At 39.8% G+C, this 22,086-nt stretch overlaps 1 protein-coding gene across 5 annotated transcripts in view; it reads right to left on the minus strand.

Annotated features, from left to right (window-relative positions):
• LOC114479060 (uncharacterized) overlaps positions 1-22,086 on the minus strand; it is a 30,940-nt gene that overhangs the window by 210 nt on the left and 8,644 nt on the right. For 2 of the 5 annotated variants that reach the window (XM_028472501.1, XM_028472504.1), the window contains 2 exons: positions 10,084-10,196; positions 235-6,357 (listed from right to left, as the gene is read on the minus strand). In XM_028472501.1, the coding sequence (XP_028328302.1) occupies positions 2,756-6,357; positions 10,084-10,183 (3,702 nt within the window). In that variant the 5' untranslated portion in view covers positions 10,184-10,196 and the 3' untranslated portion in view covers positions 235-2,755. Of the gene's footprint in view, positions 1-15; positions 6,358-10,083; positions 10,197-11,293; positions 11,417-22,086 lie in introns of those variants that run through there. The other 3 variants (XR_003675940.1, XM_028472502.1, XM_028472500.1) reach the window with 3 other exon arrangements.

Consider the following 22,086-nt stretch of genomic DNA (forward strand, 5'->3'; position numbering starts at 1 on the left):
TACAGCAATGCTTACCTGTGCAAGGTCTCTTCCTCTTTCCTGTGGTGTCCTGGTGAAAGAATTCCCTGGGGGCTTTGGACACCTTTTTATAGTTCCAGGTGGGAGAGACCAAGAGGGACTAAGGAACAGGGGAGCTTGATGTTTAAAAATCAATGTAAATAATTAGTTTAATCATTTAGGGGATCTGAATAAGGGTAATTATATTAATAGAGGGTTATTGTTTATGATTGTGTCTGTTAAGAATTATTTGTGTAAATATTTATGTTGTACTTTTAATATGTAAATCAAATGTCACCCTATGCTTGGTACAGGCTAATTAAGGATGCACCTGTATATAGGGACCTCCATTCTGTTCAGTGGTGTGGTGTGGAGATTGAAATGCACTGTGCTTGTGGTGCCAATGGAAAATAAAAAGACAAAAACCTGATGCATCAAAACTCTGGAGCCTGGTTGCCTCATTGATTGCCTCCACTGCTACGGCTGTTCTTTGACAAGTGGTGTCAGAAGTGGGATGCAACAGGACTTTAAGGAGGAACCATGACCAGAGGAAAGAAAGGGGAGCTGATGGTGGAGCCAGATGATGGTGAACCAGCTACCTCAGCAGAGCGGCAAGGTGCATCAGCAGCCAGCAGCCCGGACGGGTTGGAGGAGTTGACAAACTTGGTCAAATCTCTGGTCCATTCCCAGGCATCAAGGGACCAGCAGATGGAGAAGGAGTCTGGACGCCAAGACCAAAGATGGAGGAGTATGCAACACCAGTTTACTTAGATTCAAGCACAGATGAGAGAATTAAAAGAGGACTATGAGAACAGAGTTCTTGGTCCAGATGGACACAATGATGACATTGATTATCATCGTGGAGCTCCAAACCAACTCCAGCAGCAGGAGGAGCTACAGCAACCTACCCCAGGGAGGACACCTAGCCTCCAACGTGAGCCAAAGCTGTTACCTCTCTCTCATAGTGAGGATATTGAACATTATTTGACGACGTTTGAAAGGATTGCTACTGTCTGCCGTTGGCCAAAAGAAGAGTGGGCTATCCAGCTGATCCCTCTACTCACTGGTAAGGCACGGAGTGCTTATGTCCACATGGATATTGCTGACACGGAAGACTATGATAAACTAAAAGATGTCATTTTGGCCAAATATGAGATTACAGCTGACACCTATAGGTGACGGTTTCGTTCCCTGGACATCAACCAAGGTGAATCCCCCCGTGAACTCTATGTGCGGCTGTAGGATCTGTTCAATAAATGGACAAGGCCAGAGACTTCCACAGTTAAAGACATCTCAGATGTTAATACTGGAGCAGTTTTTGAGAATGGTGGGACCTGAGCTTGAAGTCTGGATCCGAGAACGGGACCCAAGGTCTGCAGAGGAGGCTGCCCGTCTTGCAGAGGTTTTCCTCTCAGCCAGAACAGGAACGGGATCGAGACAAACCACCTTGGGCCGAGACAACAGCTTTGCCAGACGTAAGTCCAATGGGGGTGAGGGGAGTGGTCATTCTCAGGTCAGACATCAGTCTAGCTCTAGACAACCTTCCCCTAGTCGACCAAATGGCAATAAGAAATTTTTTTCTGCATCCAAGCCCGACATACGTTGTTATCAGTGTAATGAGTTTGGTCACACCCAATACACATGCCCTGCCACCAGACAAAGTAAGCCCTCTCTTCTTTGACAGTCATTGTAGCAAAAAAAAGGAAAAGTAGCAAACACTAACTAAATTACTAACATTACTAGATTGAAGTATAGAGTATAAATGACCAACTTGGCCTAACTTGTATAGCTACGCTGTGGCCAAATCTAGAACTGTTATTAGCATTTTAGCAATTTTTTTGAAATAACTATTGCTGGGCACATTTAGAAATGAGCAACTACTGATCTCTAAATATCCTTAAGATAGTTCAATATTGTAGGTTCCAAAACATATATGTAAAGAGTAGGCCTACCCCTGAATAATATTGGATAATACAGTTATTTTTAAAGTAGTTAACCTATTTCCAACATTTAATTTGAGAATGTTAATGGTTAGAAGCAGGTAAATCATGTGATTAATCAAATTAAAAGAATTATTTGTTGCCCAGCACTCAAAAACCCACATTAAGAACATACTGTTTTCGTCAGAAGCAAAAGAGTTTGCTTTATTTTAAATGTTTACATATCATACAGAATATGTAAGATGTTAATAGCATTATATCTCCTATTTAATCTGTCAATCACAAACTGGATCCTCCCACTCACTGCCACCAGTGGCTGATTTCCATCAGCCAGTCAATAGACAGAGCAACTTTACAACACCAAACAACAATTAATGCTTTTACAGAAAATGTATATAAAAAAAGACGAGTAAATGACGAGCTATTTCTTCAATGTCATTATATCATGTTGATTTTAAAATGGTAAAAGGTTAAATATTAGTCGACTGCATGAAGTTACATCGCTTTACATGTCAACATTAATACAGGAAGTCCCAATGAAAGTATTTATAAGCTTATATTTCAATCTAAAGCTGTAATGAAGGAAAAAAAACAGTATCCGAGTATAACTATCTATCATCAAACACATTTTCAAGTTTGAAAGCGGAATGATGAATCGAGCAAAGGTAAACAAAAATGTGTTATATGTGAATGTAAATCTTTTAAATGTAAAAAAAAAGGGAAACTTCAGCAACATGTGACTTCACGTTGAGGTTTTTTCATCTCACTCAACCTGTGAACACTTTTATTTGCATGAGGGTCGTCCACTGACAGTATTTTCACAGGAGTTTTTCATTCTTCTCTACTTTAGCCATTAACTCAGCTTTTTCTTTCATGGAGTTCAGAGCATGGACTCGTTGCTTCCAGCCAGGCTTTCCTTCCTTCTTCTCTCCTTCAATCAGCATCTCTATGTACTCTGGAGTGGACAGAGGGTTGGGTCTCAGAGCGATCTCTTTCAGTCGGTTCAGACACTTTGCAGATTGCTCCATTAAAACCACCACCCATTTCTGTACTTCTTCGTACTCAACCTTCATCTTGTCTACCAGCCCCTGGACAGTAATCTTCTCCCCTGAGGCTTTCTGGTACTTTTTCTTCAGCTCCTCCACATTTCTTTTCTCTTTCACCTCATTGTAATGCCATCTGTACTTCTGGTTGAAGTGAACATTCCAGTAACACTTGCTGGGGCACTGATTGCAGTAGCCATTTTCTCCCATAGCCGAACAGCCACTTTTCTCTGCATCATTCGGAATGTTACATGGATAGTGGCAGGTGACCTGGCACTGCTGACAGTTGGTGATAAAGTTCCCAGTGCCAGATATGTCCTCCTGATACGGCTTTTGAACAGTGACCTCAAACTCAAAGTCTTTATTCCTGTGGATCTCAGCCTCATGCTCTTTAAGCTTCTCCCTTGTTTCCTTTAACTCCTCTAGCTTTTCTAAGCCGAGTCTGACCTGCACCTGCAATTGTTCCACTGAGACCTCAAGCTGTTGCTGTCCCTTGAGGACTTCGTTTGTCAGTTTCAGGCTTTTGGTTTGTATGAGATTCAGAGCAGCAAAGAACCTATTCATGCTTTTGGTTCCCATCTCCCAGAACATCTTATCAAAGCCTCGATCTTCATTTTCATCATCATCATCATAATTCTGTGCAGATTTGTTGTGTGCAAACAAGGCTGAATTGTTAAATCTAAAGTGGAGTGGCAGGTTGTCTTTGTTTTTTGGACATGGGACACCTGATTCATTGATTGCCTCCAAAACCGGTAGGCATTGGCCATCTGCAAATGTCACCATGATCAGAATATTTTCTGCCACATCTTTGCCAAAGATGGAGAGCACAGAATCAAACACGTATATCTGTGTCGCAGTGAGTCGCGCCAAAGAGGCCTGGGCCACAAAACAAATGCCGTCAATTTCATTGACTCCATAATCAGAGGAGAAGAGCGTACGTAGCTGCTCTATGATCTCCCTGTCTCTGTCAATGCCTCTCGTATCACCAAACCCTGGTGTGTCCACAATGGTCAGGGAGAAAGGGACTGTAAAACCATCCTGGTGGTTGATTTTGTACACAGTGACCTCAGATGTCTGGCCGTGAGCCTGAGACTTTAATTTATCCCCAATAATCAATCTAAATTCATCTTGCCACCCTACACCAACAATGTGGTTGATCATTCCATTGATGAGGGTGGTTTTTCCTGATCCAGTCGCTCCAAGAAGCATGATTGTGCGTTTCTGTCTCATGTTCTCTTTGCCAAAGGTAAACTTACGACAGCCATCGATCTCCATATCTTCTTCTTCTAGAGGAATCTTAAAAATTTGGGGTAAATTTGAAGTTCCAATCTTTTCACAGTGTTTTAGGTATTCAACTAGGTGTGCATTTTCACGCTTTGCTGTACTGGTGTTAAGAATGACACTGGGTTTGCTTCTGCCATCAGCACCGCAATCACAGGTAACCCTGATGATGTACTTTGTCTCAGCTTGAAGCCCAGTTAGGATTGTGCTTTCACTGGTGGCCATTGTCTGCTTCCACTGGTTGTCTTCTACTTGTTCACCATTGGTTGATGTAGCATACTCTACAATGTAGCTTAGTATCAGCACATCCTGTCCGAGCTCTGCAGGTTTTTCCCAGCTAACTGATATCTTATGTGAGTTTGCTTCCACACAAAGCTTGACAGGAGGGCTGCAGGGGAAAGTGCGAGCACTGACTTCATTGGCGGGTCCAACCCCCACTGAGGTCACTGTTCTGCACCTAAACAGATACTCTGTGTTTGGCCTCAGACCACTCACTGGGACTTCTTCAGCTTTGGATTCACTCTTTTCCCAGTCATCTTCTCCACTGACACAGTACTCCACTGAATAGGATATTATGTTTTCTGCTCCAAACCTAGGAGGAGAGATCTTCAGCATCACACTGTTGTGACTGATGTCAGCAACTGTTACTGCCTCAGGCTTCGAAGATGGCTTAAAGTCCTCAGTGACTGAAAGGCCTTCTTTGTAAAGGTAGATACTTGAACCTGTCTTTGACTCATTTGTTAAACTCAGTGCCAGAAACTTGATGTTCTTATTTTCTTTGTTGGCTTCTGCAAAGTCACTGAACAGCTTTACCTGCTTCATCATTTCATCTGCAAGTTTGTATGACTGGAACCACTGCTCCTGCTCCACATCTCTAGTGTGAGGGTCTTGATCAGCTGATTTGGTTTTTCCTTTTAAGTAGTTTGATAAATCTGACAGATAAGGTTCATCTCTCCCCAGAGAGGTGAAGACAAAGCAGACGGCATGCTCCACATTGAAAAGCTCCTCATGTGGATTGCTCTGACTGGAGATGACCTTAGTATTTTTCATTTTGTTGGTGAGAGATTTTAGCGTACATATTTCTTTCTCTTTGCAGTCCATCCACTCACTCAGGCTTTTGCTGTTAAAGGGAGATGCATGTCTCTTAATAAGGATATCTGCGAGCTCAGCCTCCTCTGCCCCGCCTCCTCTAATCAAAGGAAGTTTTGTTGCTAACTTTTGTTGTAAGTCCAGCTTGAACTCAGAGCACATTTTTCTGAAACTTCTTAGATTCTTGTTGATCTGTGGGAAATACTGAGCAGTGGAAGATCCCACTGCATCATTGTACCTCATCTCCAGCTCGTTGAAGTCTTCCAGAACACTTTGTGTCTCTTGAACTAATCTTATGCTTATCTGACGGACGTGTTTGACTGCATTGGAATCCAAGCTTGTCAATGGCAATAGCCAGACTTTGACTGGGACAGCATTTTCTCCATTGGCTCCCAGTAATTGTGGCAGGCTCTTGTAGACCTCTATTGCATCTTGAAAAGTTGTAGGAGTTTTATTAAGGCAATAGTCCCCGTAGAATTTGCATGAGAATTTATCAGCATTTTCTTTTTCTTTACTTTTCAGTTTGACGGAACCTTCATCCCCTATGGAAAGTGATGGGATTTTTTTTATTATCACCTTAAGGATACCCTCAATGTCTTGGTGATTTTCATTTGCAGTTGTCTCACGATCGAACACAAAGAAAGCTTGTGCTCCATAAAGAATCCCGGTAACTACGTGTGTTGCTTCCTTGTTGTCCAATACATAGGGATGCTTCACGTTTCCTTTTCCAAGGTGATTCATTGAGAGCTCATTGAACTTTGTTGTTGTTTTGTACTTCAGTGTCACTCTGGCCTGGTTTTTGGAGGTCTTACTATCATTCAGATATTTGGCTGAGCCCTCAACCTGTATCAATCCTCCCAAGAAACTCGCAGTCAGTGACGCCCCAACATTTAGTGCTGAAGATTTTCCCTCAATCGATTCAGAAGCAACTATTTCAAAGTCACTGCTGGGTTTTGTGATTTCTCCTGTGTTTTTCTGCAAGTCATCACGGTCCCAGAGAGTTAGTCCTGCCGAATCAAGAGAGATGTGAAGATTTTCATTATTTCATACCAAAATAAAAGTAATAGACAAAATATATACAAAACAAGGATAAAACGTCTGTGATGATTTAAAGACCGGTTACACATGTTTTTTCACTCGGTAACAAATCAAATCTTGTGAATAAAACAGTGGTGTAGCCCTCCGATGTGCATCATTCAGTATACAGTTGTCCCTCACTGTAACAAGGTTCACCTTTCGTGGCCTCTGTGTTTTGCGGATTTTCTTCATAGTGCAACTTTGCATGTATGTGTTTTTTACAGTGTATGAACATGCATTGTGTTCTGCGTCCTGATTGGCTACGGTGCGGTCTGATCTGCACGTCAAGAGCGTTGGCCGTGCAAGCGCGCTCCCAATTTTTTGTCGTATTCGCACATTCGCAGGAGTTCAAAATATTGAACTCCTGCAACTGTTTCGCATGACGAACGCCAATCAGAGACTTTGTTGATGATGCCGTCAACACAAACACCAGTCTGTTCACCCATTCAACCATGGAGTAGAAGCTGTGTGTGATCACCTGGAGCTGTATGACACGGCCTTTATAACCGGTACTGGACTAGGAAGGATTTGGCGTGGAGGGGAATCAGCGAGGGGGTGGTAGTAGCAGGTAAAAGTTCTCTCTGTAGTTTTCATCTTTGAAAGTTGGCACTGAGCTAGGATAGCATTAGCCGCTAATCACACCGGCTTTTTTCAATGGTGGTTTATGAGAGGAGAAAAAGGAGTGCAGCTCCTTGCTTATGCAGGCAGTGAAACTCACCGAGTTGGATGTGCCGCTGATGGGCGGTGCTTCGCTTCAGACACACATATGAAGCGAATTGGGGAAATATTTCATCTTTCGCACTCTGAAGTGTTGTATGTTTGCAAGTTTTCTCCCCGACAAAACCCACAATGTTGACGTCTGTCTGATAAAAGTGTCTGAAATGTGTGGGGAGGGGTTTTACAGCCCTAAAACATGTATAATAATTGTAAAAAATAAAGCTGACTACTTTACGGATTTCGCCAATTGCGGGTTATTTTTAGAACGTAACCCCCGCGATAAACGAGGGACTACTGTACTGATGTATCTGGCATGATCGAAACGGCTCTAATAACTGGCTCTTTAAAGTGAATGATGAGAGTTGATTTGTTTTAAAGGGGCGGGATGATGAAAAAAAATCACTTTATAATGGTTTTGCTACAGTGGTACACATCCCTTTTGCCACATTCAGAGGGCGAGAGTTGAAAAGGTTTTCTCCATCCTTTATTTTTCCACATTTTGTAAAAAGTCAGCTCCAAACAGGTGAGTAACCTGGCAAGGATTTGCTTTAGCCAATTTCAAAACGGAAATGCTGGATTCTTCTAAAACTGAGTTCATAGCAGCTTTCACACATTCATCCTCCTGCATCGACAGCTATGCTAATAGCGGTAGCCCAGCTAGTTCTCTCCCCGCAACTGCACGTGCGCAAGTTTTGCTTCAACGCTTCTGCCTTCGTCACACCCAGATATCCCGACCTTAACACAACACTGCCTTATGATTGGTTCGAACCGGTTTGGTTCGCAATGGAGGGTAAAGGTTGGAGCAGGACAAGATGGATTCTGGTGTTTCTGAACACCAGGAGAATCCATCTTGCAGGCAAGGTTAGACGTCACCTAGCGGAAACTCCTCCAGACAATCCTGGCTTCTCCTACCCAATAAAAGAACGTGAGCTCCTCCGTCTCAAACTATCTCTCAGATAAAACAAACACTGCGGTTTAATATAGAGTATACTTTATAGTCATATATGTAAAGCTACATAAATGAAATGTGTTCTCTGCATTTAACCTCTCCCTGAGGAGAAGTGGGCACCCACGTTTTAGCACCTAGTGCAGTTCCATATTTTGTACCCGTTACATCGCATTGTTTTGCCTTTGAGATGATCTGATGTGTTTCTGACCCAATGGACAAAACAGTGGACTTTCACCTCGAATGGACCATTTCTGTAATAAGTAGTGGTGAGGAGAAAAAAGCGAAGTAGTAGCTCCGGGGAGTGTTTGAAGCAGCACACACACACACACCGTAGAGCAGTGTTTGTCTGACTCACAAGCACAATAACCGCTTATTAAGCCATATGCAGTTTTTTGGTTGAGAACAATAACAGTCTGTGGATAGCAAAAGAAAATCGCTTGTGATCAGCTGTTGTGTGGAGTCAGAGTCTACAGACACGCCTACTCATGAATATGCCGAAGTAGGTGCCAAAACAGCCCGTTTTTAGAACTGCTCAGAAAGTCACTTTTCAGAGGGCTAAAACTCTGGAAAACAGGCGAGTTTGGGAAAATAAACCTCAAATACTATGTTGTTGGGGTTCTTAGAACAAATGGAGATGGGTAAAAAAATAGCATAATACTGCACCTTTAAGTTCCTTGTAAAAGCGACACTTGATTGGTCAATATACTGACCAATCATAACCTTACCGCTCAAGCGGACATGGGCTTGTCTATAATCGGTCACATTTACTGGTTCAATAGACGGGAAGAGATTCAAATTCTGATATAGCTGGTTATAATTTGCAGTCTGCATAAACAGGACTGAATCATAATATAACCTAACCACGAGAGCGGACATTGTCTCATCTATAAACAATCGCATTTACAGACCTTGGAGTCGCTATTAGCTTACCAATAAACAGAAAGAGATTTGTAACCTTTATAATAAGTGTTGACTAGGCCACTGGGAGTGAGGCCCAAGGCCAAGGCAGGCTGAATTGATATTACTGTATCATGTTTTTCTGCAGTTGTAGTTTAATTTAATATAAATAAAGACTGATTGATTGATTGAATATAGTGAAAGGGAGGGGATACATGTATGGTGAGCAGGGCACCAAACATAAGCCAGAAATTGAGAGAATGAGAGGCTTGGCGTAACACACAGTGTAAGGGTGAGGGATGCAGAGTGTAGATTGAACTCTCTAAGCTCTTCATTTAAACAGGCTCCAGAAACGAGAATTGTCCATCTGTCAGTGACACTAACTGGACCTTTAGTTTTTCACAATTATTATTACAGCACTCTGATGGTGACTATTCTGTATGGTTTTATAAATAATTTAGTAGTAAATTGATGTAGACAACAAAAAGTCCAAAAACAAAAAAATAGATATAAGTTTAGGTAAATGGTCTTGATTTATATAGCGCTTTTATGCCTACAGTGAAGTAGACCCAATATCAACTCATTCACCAATTCACACACCAATAAGACTGAGCTGCCATGCAATTCACTGGTCAACCACTGGGAGCAACTTAGGGTTTAGTGTCTTGCCCAAGGACACTTTAACACATAGACAGGTATAGACTGGGATCAAACCCCCAACCTCCCAATCAGAAGATGACACCTCTATCACCTGATCCACGCTGTTTTGTAAAATATTGTTTGTTTTTATATATATATCTATCAAGGTATGCCAAAAAATAGTTCGCAGTTAATAGAGTTTTATGTGAAATTTACGACATTGCACTTTTGAGTTTACCTGATTGGTTTTGATGCTTTTTTAAATTTAAAGGATGCATTGTCAAGTTCAGATTTGAAGTATTTTAATTAAATAAATATTCAAAAATAACTGAAATACCATTTTTGATTGTCACCCTTAAGTTGAGATATCAATATTTGTCAAAACCTAGTTCAAAATATTGTTTTTGTTGTTGTTGTTGTGGTAAAAGTGATTTCAAAGTAGGTGATTGCCTACCAGGGATGATTATGTCTCTGCGACAGTCGTACAACATTCCAAGGCCAAAAGGTCGGCCAAGTGCTGGCATCTCGATTGGGCTGCTGGCCCCTGGATCCATCTTTCAGGCGGAGCTGCACAAGACAAACATTACACTGTTTACCGCACACATCACACAATATCCAGGGTTGTGGAGTAACGAATTACAAGTAAAGGCGTTACGTAAAGTGGATACAAAAAACATGTAACTGTAATCCGTTACAGTACATTAAAAAACATGTAATCAGATATTACAGGTATTTTTTTTTTTTATTAAAACGGCGATTACTCAGGGAGATTACATTTTAAAAGCAAGGAGAATATACATCAGTGCAGTAGATAAACACAGTGCGCGCACATTGCAACACTTCACAGCAGTTTACCACAACAACTGAACACGTAAAACAAGCTGTAACAATGTTGTGATGACGCGAGCAAACACCACGGTCAGTGCGCGCTTGTCTGGAAACAGACCAACTTGTCCATGGACTCAAGGGGTGGCTTTAATACATCTGAGCACTGAAGAGTTTTCTAAGCAGAGTTGACAGAGCAGTAGGTGTGTTTTATGTTTCTGTGTCACGTCAACACTGTAGTTCCGTGGGACCCCTACACAGCAATCTGAAGCACGGCACAAGAAATTATCCACACTGCCCCGGTTACACAAAGAATGCAGAGTACATAGTGTGTGTGCATCTCCAAGAACATCCTTGGATAATGAATAAAGCCAAGAAGCTGATAAAGTGTTTAATTTGACTCTCTTCCAGAAGCTCAGTCAGTTTTAGGCCTGTACATTATTATTTAATGTATGAGTGGGGTCAGGTTAAACATTTTGTTATTTTATTTTATATTGTGCATTGTTCGAATGTCATATTGCTAAATAAATATTATTACTTTGTTGTAATTTGTACTATACAAATAAAGTTGAATTGAATATTTTTAGGTGCACCACATATGGAGTCCAAAATGACCAGTCATTTTAGTTTACATGTGGCGTGAGTATGAGGGAAGATTAAGATTGGCAACTCCACCTTGGGAGTTTGCCCAAGGAAATACAGTGAAATGTATCCACACAAGCCACTCAGGCCCGGCTATTACTAGAGCAGTAGGCATGGTCCGTTTAGGTTATTTTATTACAAAATGTTCAGAATAAAATAAAATAAATTGGTACAAAATGATCATTGTTGAGGCTTACCGGTGCTAAGGGATTCCAGGGATTTTTTTTTGTTTTATAATGAAAACACCCCAGATGGAATGACAGACAAACCTAGGGGCTGCACAACAAATGACAAGAGGCACCACTTTTGGCTCTCAGCAACTGAAACAACAGAAAGAACAAAGTTAAATTGGGTTTACACAATTCACTTATTTTAATCCTTTTTCAGAACTTTAGTAAATTGAACAAAAAGAGCTTGAATAGGTTCAGTAACTACATGTACACAAATGGACTAAAACCTCTTATAACAAAACCAACTAGAATTAATAAACACAGCTCAACACTGATAGATAACATCTTCACAAACATACAAAATTCAGATCTAACCAATGGAATATTAATAAATGACATCTCCGACCATCTACCAATATTTACAATAGTTAATACTAACGACAATATCCACCTAGAAACACTAGAACCAAAAACATACAAAAGACTGGAAGGAGAAAAACAGCTAGAAAACTTTAAACAACAGATAAGAAAAGAAACGTGGAAGGAGGTTTACACAAAACAGGAGGTGAACAGAGCATATGACACATTCACAGACATAACTACAATAAATGGTAAATGCTGCCCTTTGAAACAAATAACAGTCAACCGTAAGACAAACACAATACCCTGGATTGATAAAAAATTTGCAAACGCATGCAAAAAAAGAAAACACTATAAAAAAATATCTTAAAGATAAAACATTGAAAACAGAACTACGATACAAAAAATACAGAAACAAAGTCAACACTCTCCTAAGAGAAAAGAAAAGAGAATATTATGGAAAAACAATTAAAAGAATAAAAACAAAAACCAAAAACTTATTATAAATTCCATAACTATGCGTAAAAGCAAAGAAGAAGCCACAGATCCCTTTATAATAAACAACTTAAAGGAATACAATAAGAAAAAAATCGCAGAAGAACTTAATAATTTCTTTATAAATATTGGAATGGAGACTGGGAGAGGAATCTATCAACATCCAACACTTAAATGGAACCATTTTGACAGTGAGAATATAGAGAATGATAACTATTTAACACTTGAAGAAGTAACGGAAGCAGAGGTGAAAGCGATCATTACAAACTGTAATTCAAAAAAATCCAGAGACGTTAATAATCTAACTGAGTCTACTAAAAACTGTAACAGCTGAAATAACACCACCGCTAACATATATCAGCAATCTCTCATTCAAAAAGGGTATTTTCCCAGACCAAATGAAAATCGCAAAAATCAGACCGATCCACAAGAGTGGAGACAAACGAGATTTCACCAACTATCGACCTATTTCAATATTACCGCAATTATCGAAAATTAAAAGAACTATCAAAAATCCAAACATGGCTTAATGTAAATAAACTAGCCCTAAACGTCAGTAAAACAAAATTCATCAGCTTTGGAAATAAAAAAATAACAGAAAATATTAGACTGAAACTAGACATGGATATAATTGAACAAGTAAAAGAATATAGAGCACTAGGAGTGTGGATAGATGAGAAACTGACCTGGAAAAAGCACATACAAGTAGTTAAAAACAAAGTTGCCAAAAGCATCTACATCCTATGGAAATTACAACAAATACTACATACCAAATCACTGAAGACAATCTATTCTTCCCTTGTTGGGTCACATTTAAATTACTGCTCAGAAATCTGGGGAAACACCTACAAAACGTATCTTGAACCTTCATTTAAACTACAAAAGAAAGCAATTAGGATTTTATATAAGGCACCACACAACGCACACACAAATGAACTATTTGAAAAGGCCAAATACCTAAAACTGCAAGAAATAATACACTACAACACACAAATTCTCGCATATAGGGCATTACTAAAAACACTCCCATACCAAATACAAAAACGTTTCACATACAAACACACTCTTTATGAACTAAGACATAATAATGTGTTTATACAAGAAAGGGTTAAATCTAACATTGGAAAATACAGCACTGTCAACAGAGCTATTACCAGCTGGAATAGCCTTGATGCAGAGACAAAACAAGCTGCAAACTTGGCTAGATATAAAAGAAAAAACTCGGAAGACATTTTTGCAAGAATACGAGATCAACACATCAATGAGAAAGAAGATGAACTTTTCTTTTGAACTGGAGGAACACAAACAACGTTTAGGAATTAAATCTACCGGAAAGAAGGATGACACGAACAACGATGGAGAGGAAGAATAAAAAATAAAAAAAAGAAGACAACACTGACTACAGATGAGAAGAAATCCTACACAAAAAAGGACAAAAAAAATAAATAAATGAAATTGTGTTCAGAACCAAAGAATGTTTGACCAGAGAGACAAGCTCTGATGTAAATTTTCTGTGTTCAAAATAGGGGACGGGACTTGGATAAGCAAACTGCTTCTCTTGTCTCCTTTTTCGGCATGTACAAAAAAAAAAATAGAAAAAGAAAACTTCTGTGAATGCAACCATGTCGGAAATAAACTGAATAAATAAATAAATAAATGTCCAAAACCACAGAAAAGGTCCTCAAAGTGTGGTACAGATACAAAGGCGTACAGGGAAGCACTTGGTCTGCAGGAAAGGGCCCGATATTTGGAAAAGCTACGGTTTAGTGGTGGTGCAGATCCATACGAGTTGGCTCCCTCATCTTGGATCAATGATTACCCGGAGAGTCTTCTTTCTGTTTCGTATCCTGATATTGTCAACTACCTGGTTTTAACCCTAACGCAATCTCGGTCATCCTTTAGACAAAGGTCAGACCTTTTACCTGCAATACAGTGAGAAATACAGCACATTTTAGCTCTACATCTTAAGAACTGTAATACTACTGCTGCAAGCTATTAAATGTGATTATGATTTGATTTGAAGTTGGGGCTAAAACCAAATTTGCGTAAAATAACGAACAGGTAGTCCCATTCCATGCGGTAAAATGCTTTCTCTGCGTCTAATGATGAAATGATTTTGGCCGGGTTGCAGTCTGATGAGGAGCATGTAATGTTTAATATTCTTCTAGTATTATGAAAAGACTGTCGCCCAGAGACGAAGCCAGACGCAGGTGAATGGCGAGTACTTTGGATAAAATTTTTGAAGTCAACATTAAGGAGGGAAATGGGCCTCTAACTGCCACAATGGAGGGGATCTTTGTCCTTCTTAAGCAACAAGGTTATTGATGCTTCAGAGAATGTAGAAGGTAGTCTCCCATTTGTGAACGCAGCATTAAATACCCTCACCAGGATAGGAGCTAGCATGTTGGAAAATGTTTTTAAAAATTCCGTGGAGTATCCGTCCGGTCCAGGAGATTTGGAGCTGATAGCCTCTAGGACCTCGGCAACCACTATAGGGGCTCCTAGATTATTAAATACATCATTGTCTACTTGAGGGTATGATAAACAGTCCAGAGAATTACGCTCTGACCAAATACAAGAGGAGATCTCAGATGAGTAAAGTGTCGAGTAATAACAAGAAAAGGTATTACATATTTCCATGGGGTCCATTTTGACTAACCCATTCGGAAACGCTATTTTGGGTATATGCCTCGAGGCACTGGCGGCTCGGGCTTGGTATGCCAAAAGTTTGCCAGGTTTGTCACCTTGTTCAAAGAAGCGTTGCTTTGTTTGTAAAAGCTGAATCTCAACTTTGCTGGTTGACAATAAATCATAGACTGTAACTGCAACCTTTCCTTGTATAATACAGCTGAAGCGTTATTGGCATATTCATCGTCTAAAATGTGTATTTTACCTGATAATTCTTTTGATTTAGAGAGTTCTGTTTTTTTTAAAATGGGATACAAATGAGATTATCTGCCCACATAAGCCTTGAAGGAATCTGACAGTATATCACTGCTGATATCAGGCGTATCATTAATTTCAAAGAAGAAATTTATTTCTTTAGTAAGAAAATCTTTGAATTTAGCTTCCGAAAGCAACTGTGAATTAAATTTCCAGAATTTGTGAGTCGGTCTGCAGGGGGAAAAAGAAATGGCAACTGATGTAGGGGCATGATCGGAAATTACTATACTGTGATATTCACAGTCAACAGTATTGTGCACCAGCTTATTATCTACCAGGAAAAAAAAACATTTCGCGAGTAGCTACGGTGAACATGAGAGAAGAAGGAGAACTCCTTATTTGAAGGGAACCTAGTCCTCCAAGGGTCCACCAGTCCCAATTGGTCAGCATGGAATTTCAAGTGGACCCTGACAGTTCTACATTTGGCCACAGTGTGGAACTATACAATTGGCCAAGTTGGTGATTTCTCATCATGCACTTTCAGACAGATCTGTTCCACAGCCTCCGGGTGTAGCATCCATTCCCTGTAAAACAGTGTCCCCCTGGACAGCAGGCCCGCGCCTGCTGTCCAGGGGGACACTGTTTTACAGGGAAAGAAACACCGCTGAGAGGCCCAAGTAATCGATGTGGGAGCGCTGGGGGCTTACATCCCAGCAACCCCTCACAGATCCCCCCCGACCACCTTCCTGGACGCGATGGTGCCCATAGGCACTCCTTGCATCAGGAAATAGAAATATGAAATATTTTCGTTAACTTAAAATTTAAATTAAGAGAACAAGGGGAGAACTATTTATGGCTGCTTCACTTTATTTCATATGTACTATGAAAAATACTTTTTACTTTAAAGCTGATATCTGGAGTTTCTGAGAAATCGATGTTTACGTATCATTTACGTAACTAGTCTTTTAATATGGTCTACTGCCGGTGGTCATTCATATACATTCATCCTATTCGTCCTATAGACCCCTACACAAATGAAAACGATTGCCGAGTGCGCCCAGCCAATAGGCTTTGACTTTCTGATTTTGAGACTGTCAGTCAAAGTGAATGCGGAACTGTGCACGGAAACAAGGCCGCGCGTCACAACAGCAAAAAGGTAAATATGATTTTGGCTCTTACCTGACCCATAGACCTATATTAATGCGACCCAATGCGATCTTGTTATGTTCCGCGATGCGCGTGCAGAAAAGTAGAGGCGTGGCTTCTGGTAGATTGCAGAGGCAGGAGGAGGAAGAAACTCCGGATAGCGGCTTTAATTGTACTCTGATACTTAAAGATGAATAAACCTCAAACCAACTTTTTTCAGCTGAATGTGTATTTGGGTATTAAGTAGTGCCAGAGGTGCCAAGCGTCACCCTTTGAGTGTGACAGTCACGCGATCTGACCCATTCTCACACCACACGCCACACTTGACATTTCTCACGCCTATATTTCCCCATTCAAAACTCTATTTAATTTTTTCATGATAATGAACTTTGGTCCTCGCTGCTTGCCGTAGTTCAAGTAACTCTGATTGACTGACCGAAATAACCAATCCATGTCTCCTTGTGCCTAATCTAACCAACCACGGCAGGCATCACGCAGTAATAAACCAATAAGAAGCAACGTAAGGCTGGTCTTGACGAGCCATCTCTAACTAGTATTATTTCTCACACAACACTCGTCGAGTCGTCGACATGCTTTTAGAAAGAAAGTTACTAGAAGACAAACGCCATCTGAGACGGTATGTAACTACCCAATTTAGTTCACTGTTTATATTGCTGTGTATGTTATAGGCAAGGCAAGGCAAGGCAAATTTATTTATATTTATATTTATATATATAGCGCATTTCATACTCAAGATCTGAGAGACCTGCTGGGTTCATACCTGACCAACATGTCACTGATGTATTCTGGACCAAACCCATTCACAGATTTATACACCAGCAGCAGAACTTTAAAGTCTATTCTGAGGCTGACTGGGAGCCAGTGTAAAGACTTTAAAACTGGAGTAATGTGCTCTGACCTCTTTGTTCTGGTTAAGACCCGAGCTGCAGCGTTCTGAACCAGCTGTAGCTGTTTGATGCTCTTTTGGGGGATTCCTGTCAGAAGACCATTACAATAGTCCAGTCTGCTGGAGATAAAAGCATGGACCAGTTTCTCCTGATCTTTCTGAGCCATTAAACCTTTCACTCTGGAGATGTTCTTTAGGTGGTAGAAGGCTGTTTTTGTGATAGATTTGATCTGACTGCTGAATGTAAGATCTGAGTCAATCAGAACACCAAGGTTTTTGACTTGGTCTTTAGCTTTTAAAGATCGAGACTCAAGATAATTGCTGACAGCAGTCCTCTTTTCCTTGTTACCAAAGACAATCACCTCCGTCTTGTCATGGTTTAGTTGAAGGAAGTTTTCACTCATCCAGCAGTTTACTTTTTCTAAACAGTCACACAACACCTCAATGGGACCATGGTCATCTGGGTTCAGTGATAGATATAGTTGTGTGTCATCTGCATAGCTCTGATAATCAACCTTACAGTTCTGTAAAATTTGTCCTAAAGGAAGCATGTAAAGGTTAAACAGAAGGGGTCCAAGAACAGATCCCTGAGGAACCCCACAGGACATTGGTAATCTGTCAGATTCAAAGTTTCCAATGCTTACAAAATAGCTTCGCTCCTCCAAGTATGACTTAAACCATTGCATTACTTTTCCATTTAGTCCGACCCATGTTTGCAATCTGTGTAACAAAATTGTATGATCTACAGTGTCAAATGCAGCACTTAGATCCAACAGAATGAGAACAGATACTTTTCCTGAATCAGTGTTCAACCTTATGTCATTGATCACTTTGATAAGAGCAGTTTCAGTGCTGTGATGAGAACGAAAACCTGACTGATAGTGTTAGTTTACTCATCTAAAGGCGGGGATACACTGTGCGATTTTTTTTTTAATAGTTTTCAGCTCCAGCTCAAACTGCAACGGTCTGACACGATCTGACTGCTCACACTGTACGTTCAGACACAACACGTCGGGGTCTTGTTTCCGGAAATGCGACGTATGTCGTGGTTTTCCCAGGTAGAGATGTGAACGATGAAAAAGATGTAGAGTGGAAAAAAGGGATCGTAGAAACTGGCTTGCATAATAACACAAAGTTTATTAACACAAGCAGAATCAAAAGAACAGGGCTGAGGCAGAAGCCCTGTGAGAGCAGCCGGGGTCAAATTTACTCTGAAGAATCTTAGCCAAAAAAGGCCTATATGACTTGAGACCAACGGGAGGAGTCTAAGGCTTTAGCCTTAGAACAAAGAAAGAAAGCCACAAACTTTCACACCTCAACAAATGGAGGAAGTACCAACCTGGGAACAAGAAACTTTCAGGGTTCACAAGTTAATCAACATCCAACAGTCGAGTTACAGAGATAACGGGCAGGGGGTCACAAATAAAGCCATCTGTTGACATCTTATACTCAGCTTGAAGTGAAGAGGTATATTGCATAGAATGAATAACACTTGTAGTTGACAATGGGTTATATGAATGAGAACATTCTGTTGGTTCTTGAATTATCTGAAGAGTGGCATTGAACAAACTATATTTGCAATCTAGATTTCTGCAAGAACCATTCCAATAATCCTTCATTTGTGACTTTTCAAACAAATACATATTCTTTGATCTCATTTTGAGGGGGAAACAAACAGCTGGTATTCTTCCAACATCCTGAGTCACCTTTGGGGGTGATAAAATCCCCTGGGCTCCGCATGGGTTCGGAGCCCAGAGTTTGAAAACTTAGCAAGTAAACATTGATTGATTGTTTAATGTAACAAAGAGGTGAGAACAGGAACGAACCTGTTCTTTGATCCTACTGTTCCTTTGCTTGGCCAGGAAGGGGAAAGGGTCCCCCCTTGGTCCACATTTACACTTCACAGAGAGAGACAACCTTCTGTCTCCCATGCTGAGGCTAGTATAGTATTTCAGCCAAAGTTTAATTTAGATGATTTAATTTCCTACACATGTGAAACAGTCAATACACCTCATTCCCCCCTTTTCGAGGCACCAAGTCTCGAAAAAACAAAGATAACAAAGCATGTTATAAATAGTCTTAAAGGTTATGACAACCCCTTATCATGTTTAGCCTTATTCATACTGTAAAATTTCCAAATGTGAAAAGGATCCTTTCAAATATCATCCTCTGCCAATTTTAATAAATCTCTAACCAATCAAAAATGAGAAAACTAGTATTATTTAATTAATGCCTTATTTTATCTTATATTTATCAGTCTTTAACTCCAAGTCTATAGACTTACTTAACTGTAATTTAGTTGATTTGTTTTTACTTGAAAAGAAAAACATAAATGTCTAAATGTCTACGTGCATCTACATTAAGTACACACATTGAGAACCTCAGAAACAAACAAAAAGGTTGCCCACTATGAGGTCTGGTCGACCCATCGCACCTCACAGTAAGCCTTTCCTTGCCTAAGCCCCACTGGCCCTTCAAATAAAAACCGGAAAAAAAATCACAATACCTGAGGTCCCAACATAAGCACTTCAAACTATCTAGCTAAATCTAAAATGTGTATTCGTTAAAATACCTAGTCTAAAGTAGAAATCATTAATGAGGTAGAATACATTGTAATAAACATATTCCAATACAATAAACATCACAAACATGTAGGACACATATGAAAACATTGGACAATTGTTGTTGTTGATATTCCTTTGGCAGCATCAACTTATCGTTCAGTATCACAGTTCATGACGGCTTCGTTGTGGATTGCCATCCATGTTTTTGTCCTTCAGTGTCCATAACTGGAGTGTCCATGTTTGAGGTGTCCATGTTCATATAGGCAGGTAGAATCATCTAGCCCCATCACTCCCACACTTGTTCTGGAAGGTAAAAAACATCTGACCAGTATCTTGCACAAACATTAAACACCACATGATAGCTAAATTCTAATTTTTCTTTGTTGTTTTTTTTTTTTTTTCCTCTATCTTTTTTGATTAATGTTTAACACTCAATGCCTAATTAATGCATTATTAATACGTGATTCCATTTTTCCTTTCCGTTCCCCCCTTTAACCAAGAAACCACTTGGTTAAAATATCGTTCAGGGAATGGTGTAATCAATCAAAATGGATAAGTCTCCACTATCTCATCAACCACTACTGTCACCTCCTCATCTGTATCATAGCTTTAGGAGAGGTCAGTACCAATGTACAACAACAGAAAATCACACAAAGTGATAAAATAGCAGCTCCCAGAACCTACAATATCTTCATAATATTCAAGAATATACAAAAACTGTCATTCCACTAGCGAAGAACAACTGTAGTGATGTGAACTTTTGCATGTGAACAGGCGATCAGCTATTTCCACCAAATTATCAGAATTGTGTTTGCTTTGTAAGAATCCACAGCCATGTCACCAATCGTGATTGGCAATATGCCAGCAAAGGTTCAGGTATTAATCGGAAATTGAATTCCACGTGCTTGGAGTTGGAATTTTCACTAAACCGGACCCTTTATCCCAGTAATTTCTCTAACGGAGTGAGTTATTTGCCAATACCACATATTTCTGCTTATCCATGTATCTAAAATTTGCAACACTGAGGCATCAAACCCCAGGTTTTCAACTTTTTCCGCTTTCTTATGGCGCGAAAATTCTGAGACATTTTTTTCTGGTGTCAAATCTCCGTCCGAATACTCATCTGGTGATATATTCACATTATCTGTCTCACCGCAGTCGTTATCAGTCTCCTCATCTAATGGTTCTTAAAAACTGTCCTCAATATTATTCAACCTAATGTTCAATCGTTCAATAGCCTGTTGAGTTGTATTTATAGACTATAATGAATTAGGATGTAATGTCTGGTATTGTTTTTGTACCTTCAGGCTCTATGGGCACTGAAGAAGTTGCCATTGTTATTTGTTGTGGAACTCATTTCCACAGCTGCACTTGTATGATTATCAGAAATTATAGAATTAGCTGTTGTCATCACTGTTATTGAAACATTCTTATCTATCACTGTTGTATTTGTAGAAACTATATTTGATGCAATAATACCACTAGCCACAGTCCTAGCTAGAATAGTGGACATTTTTTCTGTTCTACCGTCATTATTGATCTAACTAATTGCTATTGACCTTTTTTCTTTGGAATTCACTTAAACGACATATCACTAATGCTAGTGGAAGTACCTCAACCCCATTAAAACCTGTGTGCTAACAGATTTCAACAATGCAATTTTTTAGCACAACATTCATTTTTTCACACCTTGGCTTTGTGGGTGATAGCTCCTAAACGTTATTTGATTCCTAATTTTTCCTAAAATTAATCTTACTGTTTTATCCACAAATTCTTTCCCGTTGTCTGAAGATATGCGATCGGGTAAACCCCAACTACTTTAATGTCGCGACACAAAAACTTAGCAACAGACTGAGCATCTTTACGTTTGCTTGGACATGTTTCAGACCATTGAGAAAATCTATTCACAACTGGTTTTATCATGTCAACATAATCTATAACCAAAACCCCACACACTTTTGCAATTTTTCTCCTAACTTCTCCCTTTGCCACATGGGCTAACCCATGGGCTTCCTGAATCATTAGGCCCAGTAGGTCTGAAGGCACTATCATCAGTCCTTCCTGGTTTCTTAACATGTCCTGTTTGTGAGCTGCACACTTAGCTATAGCTATTTCTTTTGGTTTTATCATTGCATGCAATAATTTCAATACCTGTGTATGATGTTGGATCTGAGACCCATCTGTTTTCTTAAACCCGCAATTTTCCACACAATCATGTGGTTCCCCATCTTCTGGAGTTGGCAAATTTTCAGCCGAATTTACCGTAGAGCATCTCACTAAGGTAATATCTTCCTGCTCTAAAAGTCTGTGATATCAATAAATGACATCATTTCCCTAACTGTTCTAGGTTTTAGTGCTGTATGAATAGCTTCTAAATAACTTTCAGAGATGTTTCTATGTACATGAGTTATCATCTGACCTAGACAAACTACTAATCGTTAATGTTTATCTTCATAGCTGCTCCT

The sequence above is a fragment of the Gouania willdenowi genome, chromosome 17, assembly GCF_900634775.1.
Source record: "Gouania willdenowi chromosome 17, fGouWil2.1, whole genome shotgun sequence".
NCBI classification, from domain to species: domain Eukaryota; kingdom Metazoa; phylum Chordata; class Actinopteri; order Blenniiformes; family Gobiesocidae; genus Gouania; species Gouania willdenowi.